The sequence below is a fragment of the Indicator indicator genome, chromosome 4 (genome assembly GCF_027791375.1).
Source record: "Indicator indicator isolate 239-I01 chromosome 4, UM_Iind_1.1, whole genome shotgun sequence".
Taxonomy (NCBI): Eukaryota; Metazoa; Chordata; class Aves; order Piciformes; family Indicatoridae; genus Indicator; species Indicator indicator.
The window spans coordinates 8,303,648-8,322,259 of record NC_072013.1 but is presented as its reverse complement, the minus strand read 5'-3'; the positions used below and the strand labels follow the sequence as shown (position 1 = coordinate 8,322,259).

Sequence of the window (18,612 nt, the reverse complement as noted above, 5' to 3'; positions counted from 1 at the left end):
GCTCTCTGCCCTCCAGTGCAACTGGTTTCTGCAGTACTCTGACCCCTGGGCTCAAAATGAAAACATGGTTCCACAGTCCTTAGCACTACTAAAACTTCCTGCTGTTGTTGAGGGTAGGCTCAGTTGGTATGCATGTGAGTAGACCTGCTAATTTCATTGGACTCTTCTAACAGTGTGAAACTACTGTATCAGCCCTGAGGCAGAAGGGAGCCCTAGAAGAGGTGTATGAAGTTTTTTTGGGTTTTTTGTTTGTTTGTTTGTTTGTTTTGTTTGACCTTTTGGAGTGCCAAGAAATATAAAAGTGGGGACTATATGGAGAAAATGTACCAGGCCAGTACATTTAGTGGTCTTGGGGGTGAGCTGCACAATGCTGTTGCTGGCTGTACTTCTGTGCTGCGTTCTACTCTTATGCAACACCTTGTACCGGTGCTGTAAGGCTGCTTTAAGATACTCCTTCAGAGTGCTGCTAGTGGACAGAAACAGCTCTAACTCTTGGTTTCTACTGTTTCTACTGTTCCAGATCCTCTGCCAAACACTCTGTGATCAGATCCAGAAATACAGCCTACTGTACTCTCCAAGTTTCACATTCCTTCATCTTCATTTATTTGCTGTATTTGTTATTTTGCTTCCCCTGAATACAGGGAAATAAGCCTTTGTAATTAAGTGGTTTGTTCTTCTTTCTAGAATCACAGCAGCTACACATACTCACAATGCCAGCAGCAGATCCCATGCTATCTTCACCATCCATTACACTCAGGTTAGCTAAAAATAATCCAACTTCCTTTTCTCTTCACTCTCAAAAAGCATTGTTCAGTATGTTGTGCATTGTTTACTTTTCACTGTTTTGTGCTGTTTGCAACAATCTCGATGGAAGCTGCTACTTATTTCCTTTGAATCATACTGCAGATGTGTTGCACTTCCTACACTGCCTAATGTGTTGTGTTTACTGAAATACCCTTTTCTTTTATGCACTCTTATGGTCCGAAGTGATGCCAAAGACTTGCTGTAAAAAGAAAAGTTTAAAGTTTTAGTCATCCCTTTGAAATGAAATACCCCTTCTAAGATGCTGTGAACATTATGTGTAGTACCTTTGAAGCTGTGTTTTGTCACAGTTGTTTAGGATCCTTAATTAAAGTATTGTATTAGTTTAACACCAAAATTTTGCATCTGTCCAGCTTTTCAGATGTGCTCATCTCTTTAGCATTTGGCATCCAGTACTCTCCCAGACACAATGCATCCTTTCTCTGGAGGAATTATATCCTTCCCTGGCAGGGAAGTCGTGCAGTGATCCAATAGACCTTTTCTATCTCACACTTCTAACATCCTGTAATCACAGAACGTTTTGAGATATTTTTCAGTAGTTTCACAAAAGACCTTTGGAATACATTAGTGGAAAACAGCTCTGCAAGATCCACAAGAAAGCCTTTCACAGTCGCTAGGCAGTAAAGGTTTTGTCCAAGAGGAAATCAGTGTAAGAGGGTAGTTTCTCTGTTGGGTGAGAAAACTGTTCAGTTAATGGTTTGAGCTGAGTCAATGGGGCAGGGTTAGAAAGAAAGGCAGTCTGATAGTCATGTGTACAACACAGTCTCAAACAAAAAAGCACATCTATTTTATTTTAGTTAATTAAGAAGAATAAGCTTCCTTATTTTTATTTTTCTCTGCAGGCTATTTTGGAGAACAATCTCCCCTCTGAAATTGCAAGCAAGATCAACTTAGTGGACCTTGCTGGGAGGTAATAATATAATAAGGAGAAAAATGGTCATTTTATCTGAAGATGCTGGTGGTACTGCCTTAAAAGATGAACATTAATGTTTTATAACATCATTAAACTCATAATAAGCCTGCTTTTCTATACAGTAAGAAGGAATAGTGAGTTAATATATCCTCTGCCATCTGTTCCTCTGTATTGGGTATTGGATTTCATTGAGGAAGGGAATTCCTGGGTCTTCAGATCCAATACTGTGCTGTAATATATATTTAAGGTAATTCCATTCAACCTTGTATTCTTATTAAGTGGCTTTTCCAGTAGCTATTGGTGGAATTGTCAAATCTGAGCTTGATAAGAGAGAGGCACAAAAAAAGAATGTATTTCTCCTAGTGGTAGTGAGTGGAGTGTTCATACCTTACTGTTTATGTTATTTGTGTTCCAAAAATTGTCAAGTCTCTGATTTTAGCTATGCATTTCAGTGAGGAACATGTGATTATGCTGGATGTGACAGAGAAAGATGGAGATTGTGTTGGGGAGTTATAGAGCATTTAGACAACAGGACATTTTTCTTTCTCAAGAGCATAATTCACCATGAGTGTCTGAGCAGAGGAAGCAGTAGAGAGGATATACAGACTTTTGCACTGAGCCAGTCTGCCCTTGCAGACTTGTGAAATGTATGGGTTTAGTTTATTAATTCAGATTTATTGCCACATTCAAGATTGAATTTATGTTTTGCTGGGTTTTAACAGTAGTTTACACCAATGCCCTTTGCTCATATTTGTTTGGACTTTCTGAACTAGAGAGCAATATAAAGTATTCAAAGCATAGGCTTTTTTAATTGCAAAGCTTGCAATTTCTGTTTTCTTCTGTGTCAGGAAATTACATAATGTCTTAATATTGATTGTGTGTTAATCATTAAGCATTTTTGTTTGGTTTGCTTTGTTTTTTCCATGCCTGTGTGCTATAGTGAAAGAGCTGATCCCAGTTACTGTAAAGATCGAATTACTGAAGGTGCCAACATTAACAAGTCACTAGTTACACTTGGAATTGTCATCTCCACTTTAGGTAAGCACAGTAGTTGTTTGTATAGAAGAGCAATGATAAAAGCATAGGACTTGCTCACCTTGTGATGTGTCTTGATGTTTATCTATATTTACAACAAAAAGCTAAACAGAATAGCTGTGTGGCATCTTCATAAACCGCAGTGACATCTACGAAAATTAAATAGCCATGAGAGAAAATGATAACCCCTTTCCTAAGCTCTGTGGTTTTTCTCCTTCAGCACAAAATTCACAGATGTTCAGCAGCTGCCAGAGCATAAACACCATAACAAGTGAAGGGGAGAGCAGTCACGTGGATAGTCCTTCCACAGGCAGTGTCAGTGGGGCCAGGCGACCGGCTTACATCCCATACCGGGACTCCATCCTCACCTGGCTTCTGAAGGACAGTCTGGGGGGCAACTCCAAGACCATTATGATTGCTAGTGAGTTTGGTTTCTATTCATTATTAACACCTGTGTGAAGTTACTCCCTTAAAATACATTTCTGCAGCAGTGAGAGAACTTAGAATCTGTCCTTATAAAGATTTTCATAAATACTTCATGGGATACTTGAAGAAATGAAAAGGCATGGTGATTGTGCATGAAGTTAAGCTTAACAGCCTCTCCAAGGTCATAGCTTTCACGTGATTTATTCAATTATGAATGCAATCTTGAGAGGATGTGTGTCTGTGAGCTTGTTGAGAGATCCCTTAGGTTATTTTTTGTTTTGTTTTTTAAAGAACCAAGACTTGAAAAAATTCACCTTTTCAAAAAGTGATGGGCTAATCTGATTGATTTTTAATATAGTGTTTGGTTTATGTTTGTTTTCTGTCTGTAGCTATCTCTCCTGCCAGCTCTAGCTACAACGAGACCATGAGTACCTTGAGATATGCTTCAAATGCCAAAAATATTATTAACAAGCCCAGAGTGAATGAGGTGAGGTCTTGAGTTCTGCTTTTCATTCTTATTCCTTTTTGTTGTGTGTACTCTTTAAGGAATATTTGGTCGATCTGCTCTCCGAATAAAATTCATACCTCTTTTTTTTTCCTGTGTTTAGTCTGGAGAAGAGAAAACTGAGAGGGGATCTCATCAATGTGTATAAATATCTGAGGTGTGGGTGTCAAGTGGAGGGGGCCAGGCTCTTTTCAGTGGTTCACAGTGATAAGACAAGGAACAATGGGTTCAAACGTAAACATAGAAAATTTCACCTCAAGATGAGGAGAAACTTCTTTACAGTGAGGGTGACAGAGCACTGGAACAGGCTGCCCAGGGGGGTTGTGGAGTCTCCTTCTCTGGAGACTTTCAAAACCCACCTGGATGCATCCTGTGCAGGTTACCCTAAGCAATCCTGCTTTGGCAGGACCTGATGATCTCTTGAGGTCCCTTCCAACCTATGATATACTGTGATACTGTGAGTGATAAATAGGAGCCTCAATAAGACAGAAATTATATCCTGGATCCCCTGGAGCTTAAACCATTTATATTTTCACACCAATTTCGCATTCTTCATCTCTGCCCGTTGAGTTTCAATCCTCCTCCTCTTCTTCTGTTATTGTCATGGTTTGAGCTGAAACAGCTCTGGACTGAGGACAGGATGATTTATCTCTATGGTAGGACGGGTAGTCCTTAACCTACACAGGTTATGACATGTATGTTTACCTTATATCTGCATTCTAAATGCTGTCAGAGTTGATGTTAGGATTATTATCACTATTTAACTTGTTACTCTAAGTGTGTAACCCTTTTAGCATGTTAAATGAACTCTGCCAGAATCAAGTATTCAGAAGTTCATATGCTGGGCCTAAGGTAGTCTCCATATTTTCAATTTGTCTTATTTTCAGTATGCAAAATGAAGCACTTAAATACTTGGGAACATTTTTTGCCAAAGAACCCCAACTTCATTCATTGCACAAAATAGGCCTGTTGCAGGTATGAACCTCTGGCTATGTGGCAGATTGACCTGTTCCATTGTGCAGGCTGCACAAGTCAAAAGCTGGTAGAGTATGTAAGGGGAGATTCTGTTACTGCCTCTGCTAGAGTATTCTTGTTCTCCCCTGGCTCTTGAAACAGCTGATTTCAGAAGCAAAGTTATTTTAAAGAAGGATTTTTCCAACATGTACCTCTCAATGTTTCAGGATACAAATGTAAAACTGATCAGGGAACTGCGAGAAGAAATTGATAGATTGAAAACTATGCTGATGAGCTTTGAACTGGTATGTAGGAACACTTCCCAACTGGAGCTCTGATGGTGCTTTAGGTAGCTACAATAGCCTGTTTTTGTCTTGACTGTTTGTCTTTCCATGTTTTTTTGTAGCTGGAAGGAAGCTAAACTGTTAACTGAGTGATTTTACAATAATTATAAGGGTAACAACATTTCTGTAATTTCTGCTTTTGCTGGCATTATATCTATAATTGTGAAGTACAAGCAGTTATGCAATGATTAGAAGGGATTTCCTTGCCTGTCTTTCATAGAGTCAGATTGTTTTGTTGCCTAGAATATCATGAAATAGAAATATTTTATTTGTAGGCATACAAAAGCACCAAAATATTAATCGTTGATGTAACTTCCATGCCAGACTTGTTACACTCCTCTTTCCCAAAGAAGTGAACTAATAGACCTCAACAGTATTTTGGAGGTTTTACCCAGCCTGCACAATCTGACCCGCAAAAGATTTTGTGAACATCTCTGAGTCCTCACAATACAGCTGATATGCCATGCTTTTCTCCTTTGGAATAATTGTGTCTTGGTTTTCCATGCCATGGAGAACGTGTTTTGCAAACAGAAAGTGGAACTACAGCCCAGGATTTATTTACACAGAAGTGTCTAGTTGTCAGTGCCCTTTAGTTATTCACAAAAACTTACGTGCAATAGCTGGAGAGGTGTAGACTAGATACCAAAAGGCAGCATCAAATGTCTGTGAATTTTACCTTTCCTTCTCCTTAAAATCCTGGAGTGAAAGAACACACCTGCCAGTTGTGAATAAGGAAATTAACATGCAGATCCTGGTGCCTGTTTATACAGAGGAATTCCAGTCCTTCTTGGAGTGACGACAGGGATGGAAATCTGACCGAGCTGGTGTTTCAGAATGAAATGAAGGTGTGTATGATCTATTTGATCATATCTCTCCTATTTTACTGGGTCGGGGGGGATAGCATTGCCATAGCTCTGACACTACAGTGAAAATGTTTTCGTCCTAATTCGTTCCTGTTGCTCTCAATATGCAGGAAACTGCCATCCTTACTGCCTGTTTGGTGCTCTCCACCAATTTGTGATGATGGTCTTGTGTCCTTAATGCGATACGGTCCATTGCATCTTACTAAGCCTGCACAATCTACTCTTTGTTGGAAATACTTTGTAATATAGCACAGTAATTCATCATAAAGAGCCTCTCTTCTAAGATTAAATTCCTCCAATTTATTCAGAGCAAATTATTGTGCAGTCACCAAATTACTGAGAAGATTTGGTCGCTGTTTGCCTTGAAAGGTTTTGGAGATCTTAAGTTTTGCTTGAAACCAGACAAAATAACTCTTTAGTATGATCATATATCTTTCTGACATTTTGGGAATGAGTCTTCTTCAGCAGGTGGCACTACTGGTTTTACCCAGTGTTTTTGTTGCCACGCAAATGTGCTGGGATTAGAAATACACCTGCATTGCAACTGATGAAAAGAATTTTGCATCCACTAACTGAAAAATGCTGCTGTTCTTTCTTCAGAAATCTATGTATGAGAAAAATTAGCCTGCTTAGTTGTTAAACAGTTTCCTCTCTTATTCTTAAAGATTGAGCAATTGACCAAAGACTGGACAAGTAAATGGACAGACAGGAGAGCCATCATGGAAGAATACAGCGTGGACATCAACAAAGAAAAAGCTGGAGTAACAATAGATTCTAGTTTACCACATCTAATGGCCATGGATGATGATATCCTCAGCACAGGAGTGGTGCTGTATCATCTCAGGGTAGGATAGTGTCACTTGGTTTATTTTTGCCTTGAATTTGAAAACATTTGTTTTCTTTGAGAATGGAAAGTGGTGAAGTTGCCGTCTACAACTACCTGAAAGGGAGGTTGTAGCCAGGAGGGGGTTGGTCTCTTCTCCCAGGCAACCAGCACCAGAACAAGAGGACACAGTCTGAAGCTGCGCCAGGGGAGGTTTAGGCTGGAGGTGAGAAGAAAGTTCTTCACACAGAGTGGTTGGCTGTTGGAATGTGCTGCCCAGGGAGGTGGTGGAGTCACCATCCCTGGAAGTGTTCAAGAGGGGATTGGACGTGGCACTTGGTGCCATGGTTTAGATAGTCATGAGGTTTAGGGTGACAGGTTGGACTCGATGATCTTTGAGGTCTCTTCCAGCCTTCTTGATTCTATGATTCTATGAAGGTGGCATTATAACAGCTATCAAGAAGTAAAGGCCACAGCCCACAAGACACAGATAACGGTGTAGCTGCTCATTTCAGGCAAGGTTTTCGCCATGAAAATTTCCACCATTTTATGTGTTATTCTATGTCGCAGTGTGTGGTATCCGTGGCTACAAAAATAGTTTGAAGGGATTTTTATTTTATGGTTTTTAATAAGTCAGTGCTAAGATGGACTTTGACTGTTTCATGTTACTTAAATGAATGCAATTCACCAAAGTATTGATGTTTAGTGTAAAGGAGTGATGAATGGGGACCTCTACAGGAATGCACTCAGAAAAAAAAATGGTTGAAAATCATGTGTCTGTCTAATAAAATATCCTAATCCAAATCTAAGGTTTGTGGCACTTGTTACAGGTTAGAGACACAAGATTTTGTTTTTCCTGTTAAAGAGCCACAAGAAATATTTGAAAGAAAAATCATGTTGGTTTTTTATCATATCAAAAGAGAAACCTTTCTATTTTTTTTCATTCAAGGACAAAGAAATTGTACCAGGTAATAATTAGGGAGTAATGACCAGTGCTGGTCAATGTGAAATCTGAACTACTCAATCCTACATTAACATGAAATATTTATTAAAACTAATCGCTACTACTTAATTGTTTTTCCATTATATGCCATTTTGGAAGCAGCAAATATTTTCACATACTAATTCTGACAACGCCTGAATTAATTAAAGATACTCATTGTAATGGAGGAACCTAGTTTGAAGGCTCACCTGAAGTCATTAGTGTCTCTTTGTAACACTAACATCTTTGTTCCCTCTTTCTTTGCTCCTAGATGCTACCTTTTCTTTTCTTTGTGCTTTGCATCTTTTAGACTCTGGTGTCTGTTACCTTCATCTGAACAGCAAGAAGGTAAAACATTAGTGATTCCTTTTGTGTTAGGGCTTTGCAATGTATGTCTAGAGCAAACTCTTAGCAGCTATTTTCAGATCGTGTAGAATAAACTTTGTGTTACTCGTTTAGTCTCTTGATATTCCATAGTACTAATTGCACTGATCAATGCTGTACCTTTACTAAAAGAACCTTTCTTTATTAAGTTCTGTTCTCTTTTTTTTTTTCCCCTGGCTTTCATTAACAAAAATATGTTTTCCCTATAATTTAACTGACCTTTTTGCATTGTTTAAAAATAGGGGCTTGTTTACATTATTTTAGAAAAAGATGTACTTCACAAACGTTTTTGAGAGCTGGAGTACTCCCGAAACTGAAGGGGGAAAGCAATCTTATTCTTTATGGTTCTGTAACTGCCTTGGGGATTCTACCCTTAATCACAAAGCACTGCTGGAACAGTGTAATGATGTAAAAGTGCTGTGACAGACATGAAAATGTCCTGCAATCTGGTAAGGTAAAGTTGTGCAGTCATTTCATCTGAGACATCTATCTTTCTGTTTCTTTACATAGAGTACTCAGTATTAAATTAGGAATGAGTATGCGTATTTAATTTATTTGCACAGTAACAGCTCATGAGAGAATTAAATCGATATGGGGCCTGGGTTATGGGTATTTTTGTGTCATCTTCTTTAGGTTCAGTTAGTTTGCTTATATCCTGTCTGTACTAATGCCCTCAGCTGCAATTTTCAGTTGTGCTTCAACTCACTCAGAATCACTCTGCTAACTGGGATATTACTCTGAATTCATGAGGCAGTACTATTGTAATATCCTTCCCTGAATTAACTTGTATTACCAGTTACTTCAGCACATTGGAAAGAAATATCTCTTGAAATCACAGCACCTTTTTCTTTGCTTAGTCAAGAAAAAAAATGATGAAGAGGCCTTTTAGGTGTTGGTTTGCTTCTTTTTGTATAAAATATATGTTGCTAACTCGATTGTGTAGATGAGTCAAAACCACATGGATCATGGGTTTTCTACAAGTTACGGAAAAGTGGTTGAGCCCGCTGAATGTTAGGCTGGCTTGTAACTTGATTACTCTAAAGCAGGGACAGTGAGCACAATCGAGCTTTGAGCCTCTCTCTCAAGGTGGGTCTCAGCAGGGCTTAGAGCAGGGCTCTGTTAGTTGATTCAGATAGCTGAGCTCTGTGAGGAACAGAATGGTAACCATTCCCTTTCCCTCCGATGCACAAACCCACTGTGATTTACCCATTGTTACCCTTAACTGCATCATCTTACAGTAATGCATAGCTTCTCTTTTCTTGGTCTTCAGGCTTCTGATGACTATTTCTTGCTTCATCTTTAGTTTATAATATGATTGGAGCACAAACTGTATTCAATTTATTCTAATTAGAATACAAAAATCAAGTATTTTAATGACCATAATTAATTTTAATGTGTCTAAAAGAATTAGTAATTTTAGAGTGCATTCTCTAGTCAGTTTACAATAATCACGTATGGTGTCTCTTTGGAGCTGTGAAATGATCTTGCTTTCTTTTCCTAAGGAAAAAGGTAGAACAGGTAATGGAGCATACTAGACAGGTGATAAAATCATTGCTGCTTTTTTTTCTTTTTCCCTCATAGTATTGATTAAATGACTCTGTTCTATTGATTTTTTTGAACTGTGCCATACAATGCTGTCTCACTTCCACTTCTGGCCCGTAGTATGGTTTGAGCCTGCTTGTTCTGGAGTCTTTGGTTCCTAGACAGTTCTTTGCTTTGAAATTATTCAATCTTCAAGTTTGGGAACTTGTCCATATAATATAATCACTAAAAAGACTTTTTATAAATGTCATTTAAGTTTCAGAAAATAAGTTTTTCTTTAGTAGTTAGTTTGAAGGTTTCATAATCTATGATAAAGTTCCTAATTAAATAGGAATTCTGCTACATTTTATATCCAAAAAGCCTATTTAACTGAACAATCATTGCACAGCTTCTTTCTTCCTGCATGGGTGTTTATACGTGTCCCTGTAAAGGTTTAAAACATCAGAACATGTGTTTGTATTCTAAATGTTTATCTCAAGCACAGTCCAAAAATCATCCAGTGAGGGTTGCTTCATATACTGGAGTCATAATATGAGAAGTTGCAGGGTAAGAAGGTGTTGCATCACTGTGAGGGACAACAGGATGAAGTAGTATGAAGTAGTAAACAGATTTTGCTCTAAACTGTTCAGTCATTCAGAGGTGATTTATTTCAGGTATTTGCTGAGATGCTGTACCACAGCTTTTTAAATTATCATATATAATCCACTTTCTGTAACCGACATTTAATTTAGTTCTTTGTGTTTGTTTTAGGAAGGAACAACCAAAATTGGAAGAAGTGATTCAGACCAAGATCAAGATATTGGTAAGAGAATGATATTACAAATTATTTTTTGATATAATCAGGTCAAACCAAGAGGTTTTCATTTGTCGTGTGTAATAGCTAGGTAATGTTTCTCTTTGTCAGCTCTTTTTATAGAAGGCAGTAAGTATAAGAGAATAATGAAGTTGCCTGAAGACTTTCAGTTATTTTTTGATTTCAAAAAGTCAGTGGTCTTGACCTAGTTAAGATCCCTTAATAATTTTCATCCTACTTTTGAAATGCTACACATAACATTTAAAAATACCTTTGTCCAGTATTTAAATCTTGATATGTTCTATCCTAAATTAGTGGCACAAATGATCACAAGACTGAAAATGCTTTTCAACACTTGCGCAGAGTATTTTAGACATAAAATGATTCAGAATATTTTTCGTTTCTTTTCATTTTTGCTCTTAACTTTAACAGTCAATCTCAAGCCCTACAAATTATGATAGAATGTTGAAACTTTATACTGAAATTGGAAACTTTGTGGAATCCTGTATTTGGTTACTTCTGCTTAAAATTGGTTAAGTTGGATTATTTTCTGCCATTAGTTTAGTGAAATACAAACAATAAATGCTATAATAGCAATAAGAAAATTCAGCACAATAAAATAATTTGCTCGTCAACTCACAGATTAGAAAGAAGTGCATAGTTTTCTAGGACTAGAAATACTTCAGAAGAACAATCTCACTTTTTCCATTGAAATAAGGTTTTTTTTCCTGTGATTGGGTACTTGGCTAGCAACCAAAGAAGATAATTCAATCTCCTTGTTCTGCATATAACATAGTCCTATGAGATATGAAATATGCAGTCATAGCGTCAAACAGAGTGTGGTACTTCATTGAGAAAATTGTGGAAGCCCAACCCCTTCAACAGATGAGGTAAAACAAATCTGTACATTGTAGTTTTGCAGGGGCGGTGGATTGAAAGGGATCATTGCATGATAGACAACAACTGTGGAATTGTGACACTGCGACCAGTTCAGGGTGCACACTGCACTGTAAATGGATGTGAAGTCACTGGATCGTGTCGTCTGTCACAAGGTGAGGCTTGCTTTCTCTGTGAATGCTGCCTTATAATCAACTTTGGAGTTCAGAGACAAGGATTTATGGAACTCATGCAGATCTGAGAAACTCATCTCTCAGTCTCCTACTGCTGCCTAGCACCATGGTTTCATCCTGTGGCAGTTTAGGCTGGGTGCCCCCTGCCACTGCCGCATGAGATACACCTCTGGTGTCCTGGGTGCCCACCCACAGGGGTGGACACAGGAAACGACGTATTTCTACCCATAAATCCTGTGCCCTATAAGGCCATCTGCAGAGTCATTCTCTTCCTCTTTCTTCCCTCTCTGCTCCCCTGGGAGATGTCCTCTCTTATCGGGTAATGCCGGGGGAGTATCCTCAAGGCCTCTTAGGCCTGTCTAGGCCTAATGCCAGGAGGAGAATGGAGGGGGGGGCAGTCTCAGACCTGGCCAGCCTGAGACTTGCCTAGCAGCAGGAGGGGGAAGAAAGAGCCCTGGGGGGTTTGGGTTTACCCTCAGGTGGGAAGAAGGGAAGGACTGGGAAGCCTCTGGGATTCTGTGAGGGATTCTGTACGCTTTGGGATACTCTTTGTCACTATGCTTTGTGGTTTGTAGTTCTCTGTAGCTTCACCAATTGCTTTTCCATTTAAACTTTCCATCACTCTCCAATCTGTTTGTGTGAGTCTCATTCTTTTGTCCCTTTCGGGGGCAAGAGACGATCTGTCTGGCCCCAAACCAGCACACATCCATAGTTAAAGCTTCCAGACTGGAACAAATAAAGCAAGTACCTCATAGAAAGTAAAATGAAGACATAGATAACAACAATTAAGACCCTTTTTGGTAGCAGTAGTCTGTCACTGCCTGAAGAGGTACAACCAGTAGTCAGAGGCACTGAAGTGGAAAGCAGTGGAAACCAGCTCTAAGCCATCAGTGGGAGGTTTTGGCGATTACATAATGTGCTTGAAATCACCTTCCATGTTTTCACAGTGTGGTTAGGCAGAGGGTGCTTAGGCCCTGAGGCACATGCTATGGTGAATGAGCTCAGTTCAAATGGATCAGGCTCTCTTATTTTCAGGTAGTTTAAAATTAAAAACAAAACAAAACAAAAAAAACAAACAAAAAAACCCACAACAATCTTGCAGGCATCTGAACTCTGAAAAAGCATAAAACCAAGTCTCTGGTAGTGGGTTGGTTACACTTCTAATATGAAGTCATGCTGGTCTTTACTACAAAGAGGAAATTTACTGTTATGTGGAGTTTGCAGAGACCTCCCAGATTAGTTTGCTTGGATGCTATTGTTGCAGAACGATAACTGTGCTGTTCCAAAGTAGCAAATTTGAAAAATAGATCTCTGTTTTGTGTCATTCAGAAAGCTGTTGGGCAAAATACTAATTTTTTTTTTTAACACACAATTCTGTTTTGTTTTGTCTATTCTGTAGTTTGTACACTGGAGTTAAGAAACTGCAAAATTCTAACCACTTGATGAATCGTGTCTCTGTAGATTTGTAATTTTAATTTTCTTTCACAGGAGCCCTTGTTGTCCTGGGCAAGTCTCATAAATTTAGATTCAATCACCCAGCAGAAGCTGCTATCTTAAGACAAAGAAGATCAGTAAGTTCTAAAACCTTATTTTTCTCTCCTAATTCTTCATCGGTTTTCCTAATTATTTTCCTTCTTTAGAGCAAGCGTGATACAGATAATATTTCTTCTCATCATCATATTCACTTAATTTCCTCCATCTAATGGTCTGTAATGACACTAAACCTCTTGTGGGGAGGCCACTAGTGCTTCTTTCAGATGTGCTTAGCAAAAGATGGTGCAGATCCCTTGAATAATTTAGTATTTCCTATTTCTAGTCATGACTACAATAGGATTGAAACACAAAAGCAGAATGACGCAGCAAAAAGACCAATTAAGAATCTTTCTGCATTTGATAGTGTTCTGAATTATCTTCTGTCTCCTAAATGAGGTAATGGAAAGGAGAAATAGGAGAAATGGAAAATTCATGGGATTAAGTGCTTGAGTATTGTTGACTCTGAAAGCACTTAATCGATACATACATCAGAAACGGGCAAAATATTTCCTGGTATATTAATCTCAGGAACTAACTACTACAAGATATTATTTGATCAGCCAATCCAATAACGTTTGAAAAACATAGGATACAACTGAAAAACTTGACTTAGAGAATGTAAATTTTCTGCTTTAGGACATAACCATATTACCAACTGATATTGGAAAGAGCCTAACTTTTAAAATGGATTTTCATAAAGCAATGTTTTTATACTGTCTGCTCAACTGTCCCTATGAGCTCGCTGTTGTAGTTGAGATAAAGGGCTTAACTTCCATTTGTTTTCTTTCTTAATTTGTTGATTAATGAAAGACACAGTACATGAAAACAGAGCTACAAGAAGAGCTGCACTCAGTAACAAATGCTTAGCAATTTTGCAAATTATGAAAGCCTAAACAGGAGTGTAAGTGAGATTATAAACTCACATGGGAGGTATTACGCAGCATTGCATGCAGTAGTTAGCAACGGTAGTATTAATGATAACTTGGAACCTCCTGGGTTGATGTATTACTTCCTGTTTTCCTGTGTGTTTTGTAGATTAATGAAACCACACCCATTCTGAGTTGTGGAGCTTTGGACTGGCTCAACTTGGATGGAAATTGTACCCATTCTCACTATATCCTTTCTTCTCTTGACAAGTAAGTGAAAAAAAAAAAAAACGAACACTGGTGGTGTCTATGGCCAGGACTTGTGTATAGAATAGGTCCCATCATGTTTTCAGGTTATCAAATAAAAGTAGCCAAGAAAATGCATTGGCTGAGTGACTATTATACAGGGTTATGGTAGCCAAGCACAATGAATATTTCACCCCTGTGAAATCAAGACAATGCCTTCGATGTGACTGTCAGGCAGCTTTAATTCGGTTCACTTGCACGTCTGCATTATAACTGTTCTGATTTAAGAGCTAATCTTTAGTTTTTACAATATTCTTATTTCAGTGCACAGAATGGACTTTTCTAGATGATTTAGCCAAGGTAACTATTACCAATTCAGCTTCCTTGCTAATTTCTTATGGAAATCAGAAGGTGTGCTTGTTCATAAACTCCCTTTAATTCAAGTCCCAGTTGAGCCCTTCATCTTAGAAAGCTATTGTGATTCTCTGTTTTTAAAAATCTGAGCAGTAAATACAGCACAGGCTGCTTCCAAAACATTGGAGAGCTACTTATAGTCATAGTGTCTACTGTATGCTTTTCCTGGCAGACTCTTTCTGAAAAGATACGATGTGATGAAGACAGTGGTTAATGTGTATCAGGAAAATGAGTTAACATATCTCCTGGTTTTCAGTTCTTAATGGAATATTAAAGCATTAAATATAATTGAATTATTTATCTTTTTAAAATTCTTCTCAGCCTGGCTCATTCAATTGACCTGTTAAAGGCAAGAAACAGCCATCTTCTCATTCACATCTTGTTGATAGTTTTGCTTCTTGCTGGAGTGTTTTGCGTGTGGTAACATACTGGGAATCTTTACTCTCTTTCCAGAGGAAGTATCTCATCTTGTTTTTATGAGCAGTTTTGAACATCTCTTCATACTTCTAGTCAAGCGGCTTCCTTTCCACCTTGGATAGTGTATTCCTATGTGCTCTCTTTAATGTGTCTAATCTCTGCATTTTCTTTTCATTCACTGCAGTGATACCTTTCTGTACAAAATGGTATTTAATTTTGTTCCTTTACTGAGCTATATTTTGTACATCACTGCTGTTACTTTGTTTTTTTTTTAATCATAAAGAATTTTAAAGTAAGGCTTTGTCTAATGACAAAGAATGCGGTGCCTGCCCCTTTCCCATCTGTTCCCCGCGGCGCCAGCGGCGAGCAGAGCGGCGCGGAGCCGAGGAAGGGGGAGGAACAGTCAGAAGCAGACCAGGGTCGGCTTGTCCCGCGGCGGTGGGGGCTAACAGCAGCGGGGCGGTGAGCGATGGCTCCCGTAACTCAAGGAGGCGGGCGATGGCTCCAGTTCAAAAGCTGCTTCCAAGGACACAGGGAGCGAGTATAGCTTTGGCTGGAAAAGCCGCTCTTGTGGCCCGAGGGGTGGCGGCGGTTTGGATCTGTACCGCGGCTGCAGAGGTGACGGCGGCTCTCGCTGTTATCTCTCCCCTGATTTTCAGACGCGCTCCGAAAATGGCGCCTAGCACCTGGCTCCGCCTCTCTTCTCGGTGGGTTGCAGTGCAGCCACTCCCTCTCTGGGGGAGGGCTGTGTAGCCGGATGCCTCCATGCCTTGGCATGCGTACGCTCAGGGGGAGCGGTGTGCCTGTGCGTGGTGTGCATCCGTATTAGCCTCGGGTCGCGGCTGGCAGCGGTCAGCACTGGGCTTGGGAAACGTCCGTGCAGCTTTGGAAAGTCTCAGCGTGCTGTTGCCTGCAAGAGGTGGAAGGAGTCGAGTTGAGGAGCCTGATTGCTCAGACTCGATTGCCCTGAGGGGTGGAAACATGCCGCTTGAGTGGATGGAGAAATGCTTGATTGAGAAGTTATGAGGTTGTTTCCAGGTGGCCAGGATGCTCCATCGGATCCATGAAGAGTTCACTGTGCAGAAGAATGAACTCTGCGTTGCTGGGAGGTTCCACAGGATGAGGGAGAAGAGCTGGACTGAACTGTTACCTGAGCCCGAGGGAGAGACTCTTTGGAAGGACGCCCAGATGGAGACTTGGACTTTGCCAGACATGTCATCTGAAAGTTGTTTCTGATTTGATGATATGTTTTGGGTGCAGGAATTATGGGTATGAAATAAGGGGTGGGATGTGGCAGTTTAGGCTGGGTGCCCCCTGCCACTGCCGCATGAGATACACCTCTGGTGTCCTGGGTGCTCACCCACAGAGGTGGACACAGGAAACGGCGTATTTCTACCCATAAATCCTGCGCCCTATAAGGCCATCTGCAGAGTCATTCTCCTCCTCTTTCTTCCCTCTCTGCTCCCCTGGGAGATGTCCTCTCTTATCGGGTAATGCCGGGGGAGTATCCTCAAGGCCTCTTAGGCCTGTCTAGGCCTAATGCCAGGAGGAGAATGGAGGGGGGGGCAGTCTCAGACCTGGCCAGCCTGAGACTTGCCTAGCAGCAGGAGGGGGAAGAAAGAGCCCTGGGGGGTTTGGGTTTACCCTCAGGTGGGAAGAAGGGAAGGATTGGGAAGCCTTTGGGAATTCTGTGAGGGCTTCTGTACGCTTTGGGATACTCTTTGTCACTATGCTTTGTGGTTTGTAGTTCTCTGTAGCTTCACCAATTGCTTTTCCATTTAAACTTTCCATCACTCTCCAATCCGTTTGTGTGAGTCTCATTCTTTTGTCCCTTTCGGGGCAAGAGACGATCTGTCTAGCCCCAAACCAGCACATCCTCTTTGACTTGACAAAACTGAAAAATATTCCTGGTTGATTTTTATTTCAGACCATGTTCAGGTAGCAGATTTTCTTGTGACGAATAATTTTTTAATCACTTGGACAAGACTGTGCCTGTTACATCACTTAATATTGCTCTTATACTTACCTAGAGTGTTTCAAATGGTTAATGCAGTGAAAATGAAAAGTGTTATGGTGTTGCATTTGCCTGATTTATTTCAGTCTCCGTCTCTAGCAGGAATGAGGTGTAAACTATGTCTGATAGTAGTTGTCTTTCACTTTACATAATCCAGTGGTCATCTTTTCCTCTTGAATATTTTTGGCAAAGGTAAACTATATTGATCCACCAGCTTTTCTTTACAGTAAGCCAGTAAGCCTGTGTTTCTGTCCAGACAGGTAGTTTTGCTCATGGAGGGGGCTATGATAGAGACATCTAGTCTAATATCTATAATATAAAAATAAAACAAGATATATATTGTTTCTCAAATGTCCAGATTTTGTAAAGAATAGTCAATCTCAAGTACTAAAAGGTGTGTCTGATGTGCTTTGCCAACAGTAATACAGGACTAAGTGGTCTATGGAGATTTGCTCATCAGTAGAGAGTCCACTTGCTGCAGGCTCTTAACTCTGTCAGAAAGAGATGGTTGCAGGAAAACATAAGAACAGGATAAGCTATGTGTGTGTGTCTCCCTCCTTTCTCTTTCCTCTCATTTGATAGTTCTTGATATTCTCTCAGCAGCTAGCAATGTGCATCTTAGAGTCTTCCTTTCCTGTAAAATAAAGTAACATTTCTGTGTATAATGGGCTTCAGTGAACTTCTTTTTCCTTCTCTTTTAAACAATTTAATGATTTCCTATTTTTATTTTGCAGTCAAAAATGTAGAAACTGTAAAGAAAAGAAATGTTCTCCTGAGCCAAGGTAAGAATATCAATGTGTCTAAATCGTGCTAAGCTTTTTGGCCCTTCTAGCTTTGCCTTTTTCCTGTGACACGCTGATTTCCTCCAGAAGAAATGCAAACTGGGCTTCGAGCTTTGATTTGATTTTTGTTGTATTGAAACAAGAATCTGTACATGCACAAGAGTTAAAGGCAAAATCTCTGCAACCACCTTCTTTCTTCATACTATAAGCTATATTTTAAGCTATATTTTAAGGCCATGACTAGAGTAGGGTTTAGACTGAAACTGCCACCAGGTTGCAATACAGAAGAACCCTAAAGCATGTTATGTTTGATGTGACTAATGGGTACTGTGAATAGTCATTAGTATATTGAAAATTCCTTGGACAATTTGGGTTTTCTTCTGGTGAAAAGAAAACACCTTTGGAAGAGTCTAAAAAGATGTCCTGCAGGCAAAAATCATTCAGAAATGATTTGGCTTCCATGGATTTATGCACTCTTTACTCAGGAACTGATGGTACTTAGTTTTCTTTGACATTTTTTTATTTCAGAACATGAACATATATATTATAGTAATGATTGTTTTCAGCCTTATCTTCCATGCTGTGTCAGTGTGATGGCAATTTTCTCATCTGCCTTTCATGGATTGAATTACCATTTCAACCTCTAATTGCATGTTAGAATATTTTGAGAAATGAGAAAGAAAATAAATTTCTACCGTTGCATACAAATATTAGCATTTTAGACATGAAACTTCTCTTGAAAAGGCTGTGATTCATTGCACTCTTACTGGGCTGCTTGTACATCCTTTTTAGAAGAGCCCCAGCACTTCAAAGTTATGTTTGTTGTCAGCCAGAAAACACACAGAAGGCTTGTGACTGGCATCAGTCGTCATATGATGGCATCA

The 18,612-nt window shown here is 39.5% G+C and overlaps 1 protein-coding gene across 1 annotated transcript in view; it reads left to right on the top strand.

Moving 5' to 3' along the window:
- Positions 1–18,612, top strand: part of STARD9 (StAR related lipid transfer domain containing 9) — a gene marked incomplete at its 5' end in the record, with an annotated part of 99,855 nt that overhangs the window by 47,167 nt on the left and 34,076 nt on the right. The window contains 13 exon segments of the mRNA XM_054400225.1: positions 685–757; positions 1,665–1,732; positions 2,676–2,773; positions 2,991–3,191; positions 3,586–3,683; positions 4,883–4,960; positions 5,770–5,844; positions 6,528–6,707; positions 10,344–10,395; positions 11,301–11,438; positions 12,945–13,027; positions 14,025–14,125; positions 17,681–17,728. Of these exon segments, the coding sequence (XP_054256200.1) occupies positions 685–757; positions 1,665–1,732; positions 2,676–2,773; positions 2,991–3,191; positions 3,586–3,683; positions 4,883–4,960; positions 5,770–5,844; positions 6,528–6,707; positions 10,344–10,395; positions 11,301–11,438; positions 12,945–13,027; positions 14,025–14,125; positions 17,681–17,728 (1,293 nt within the window).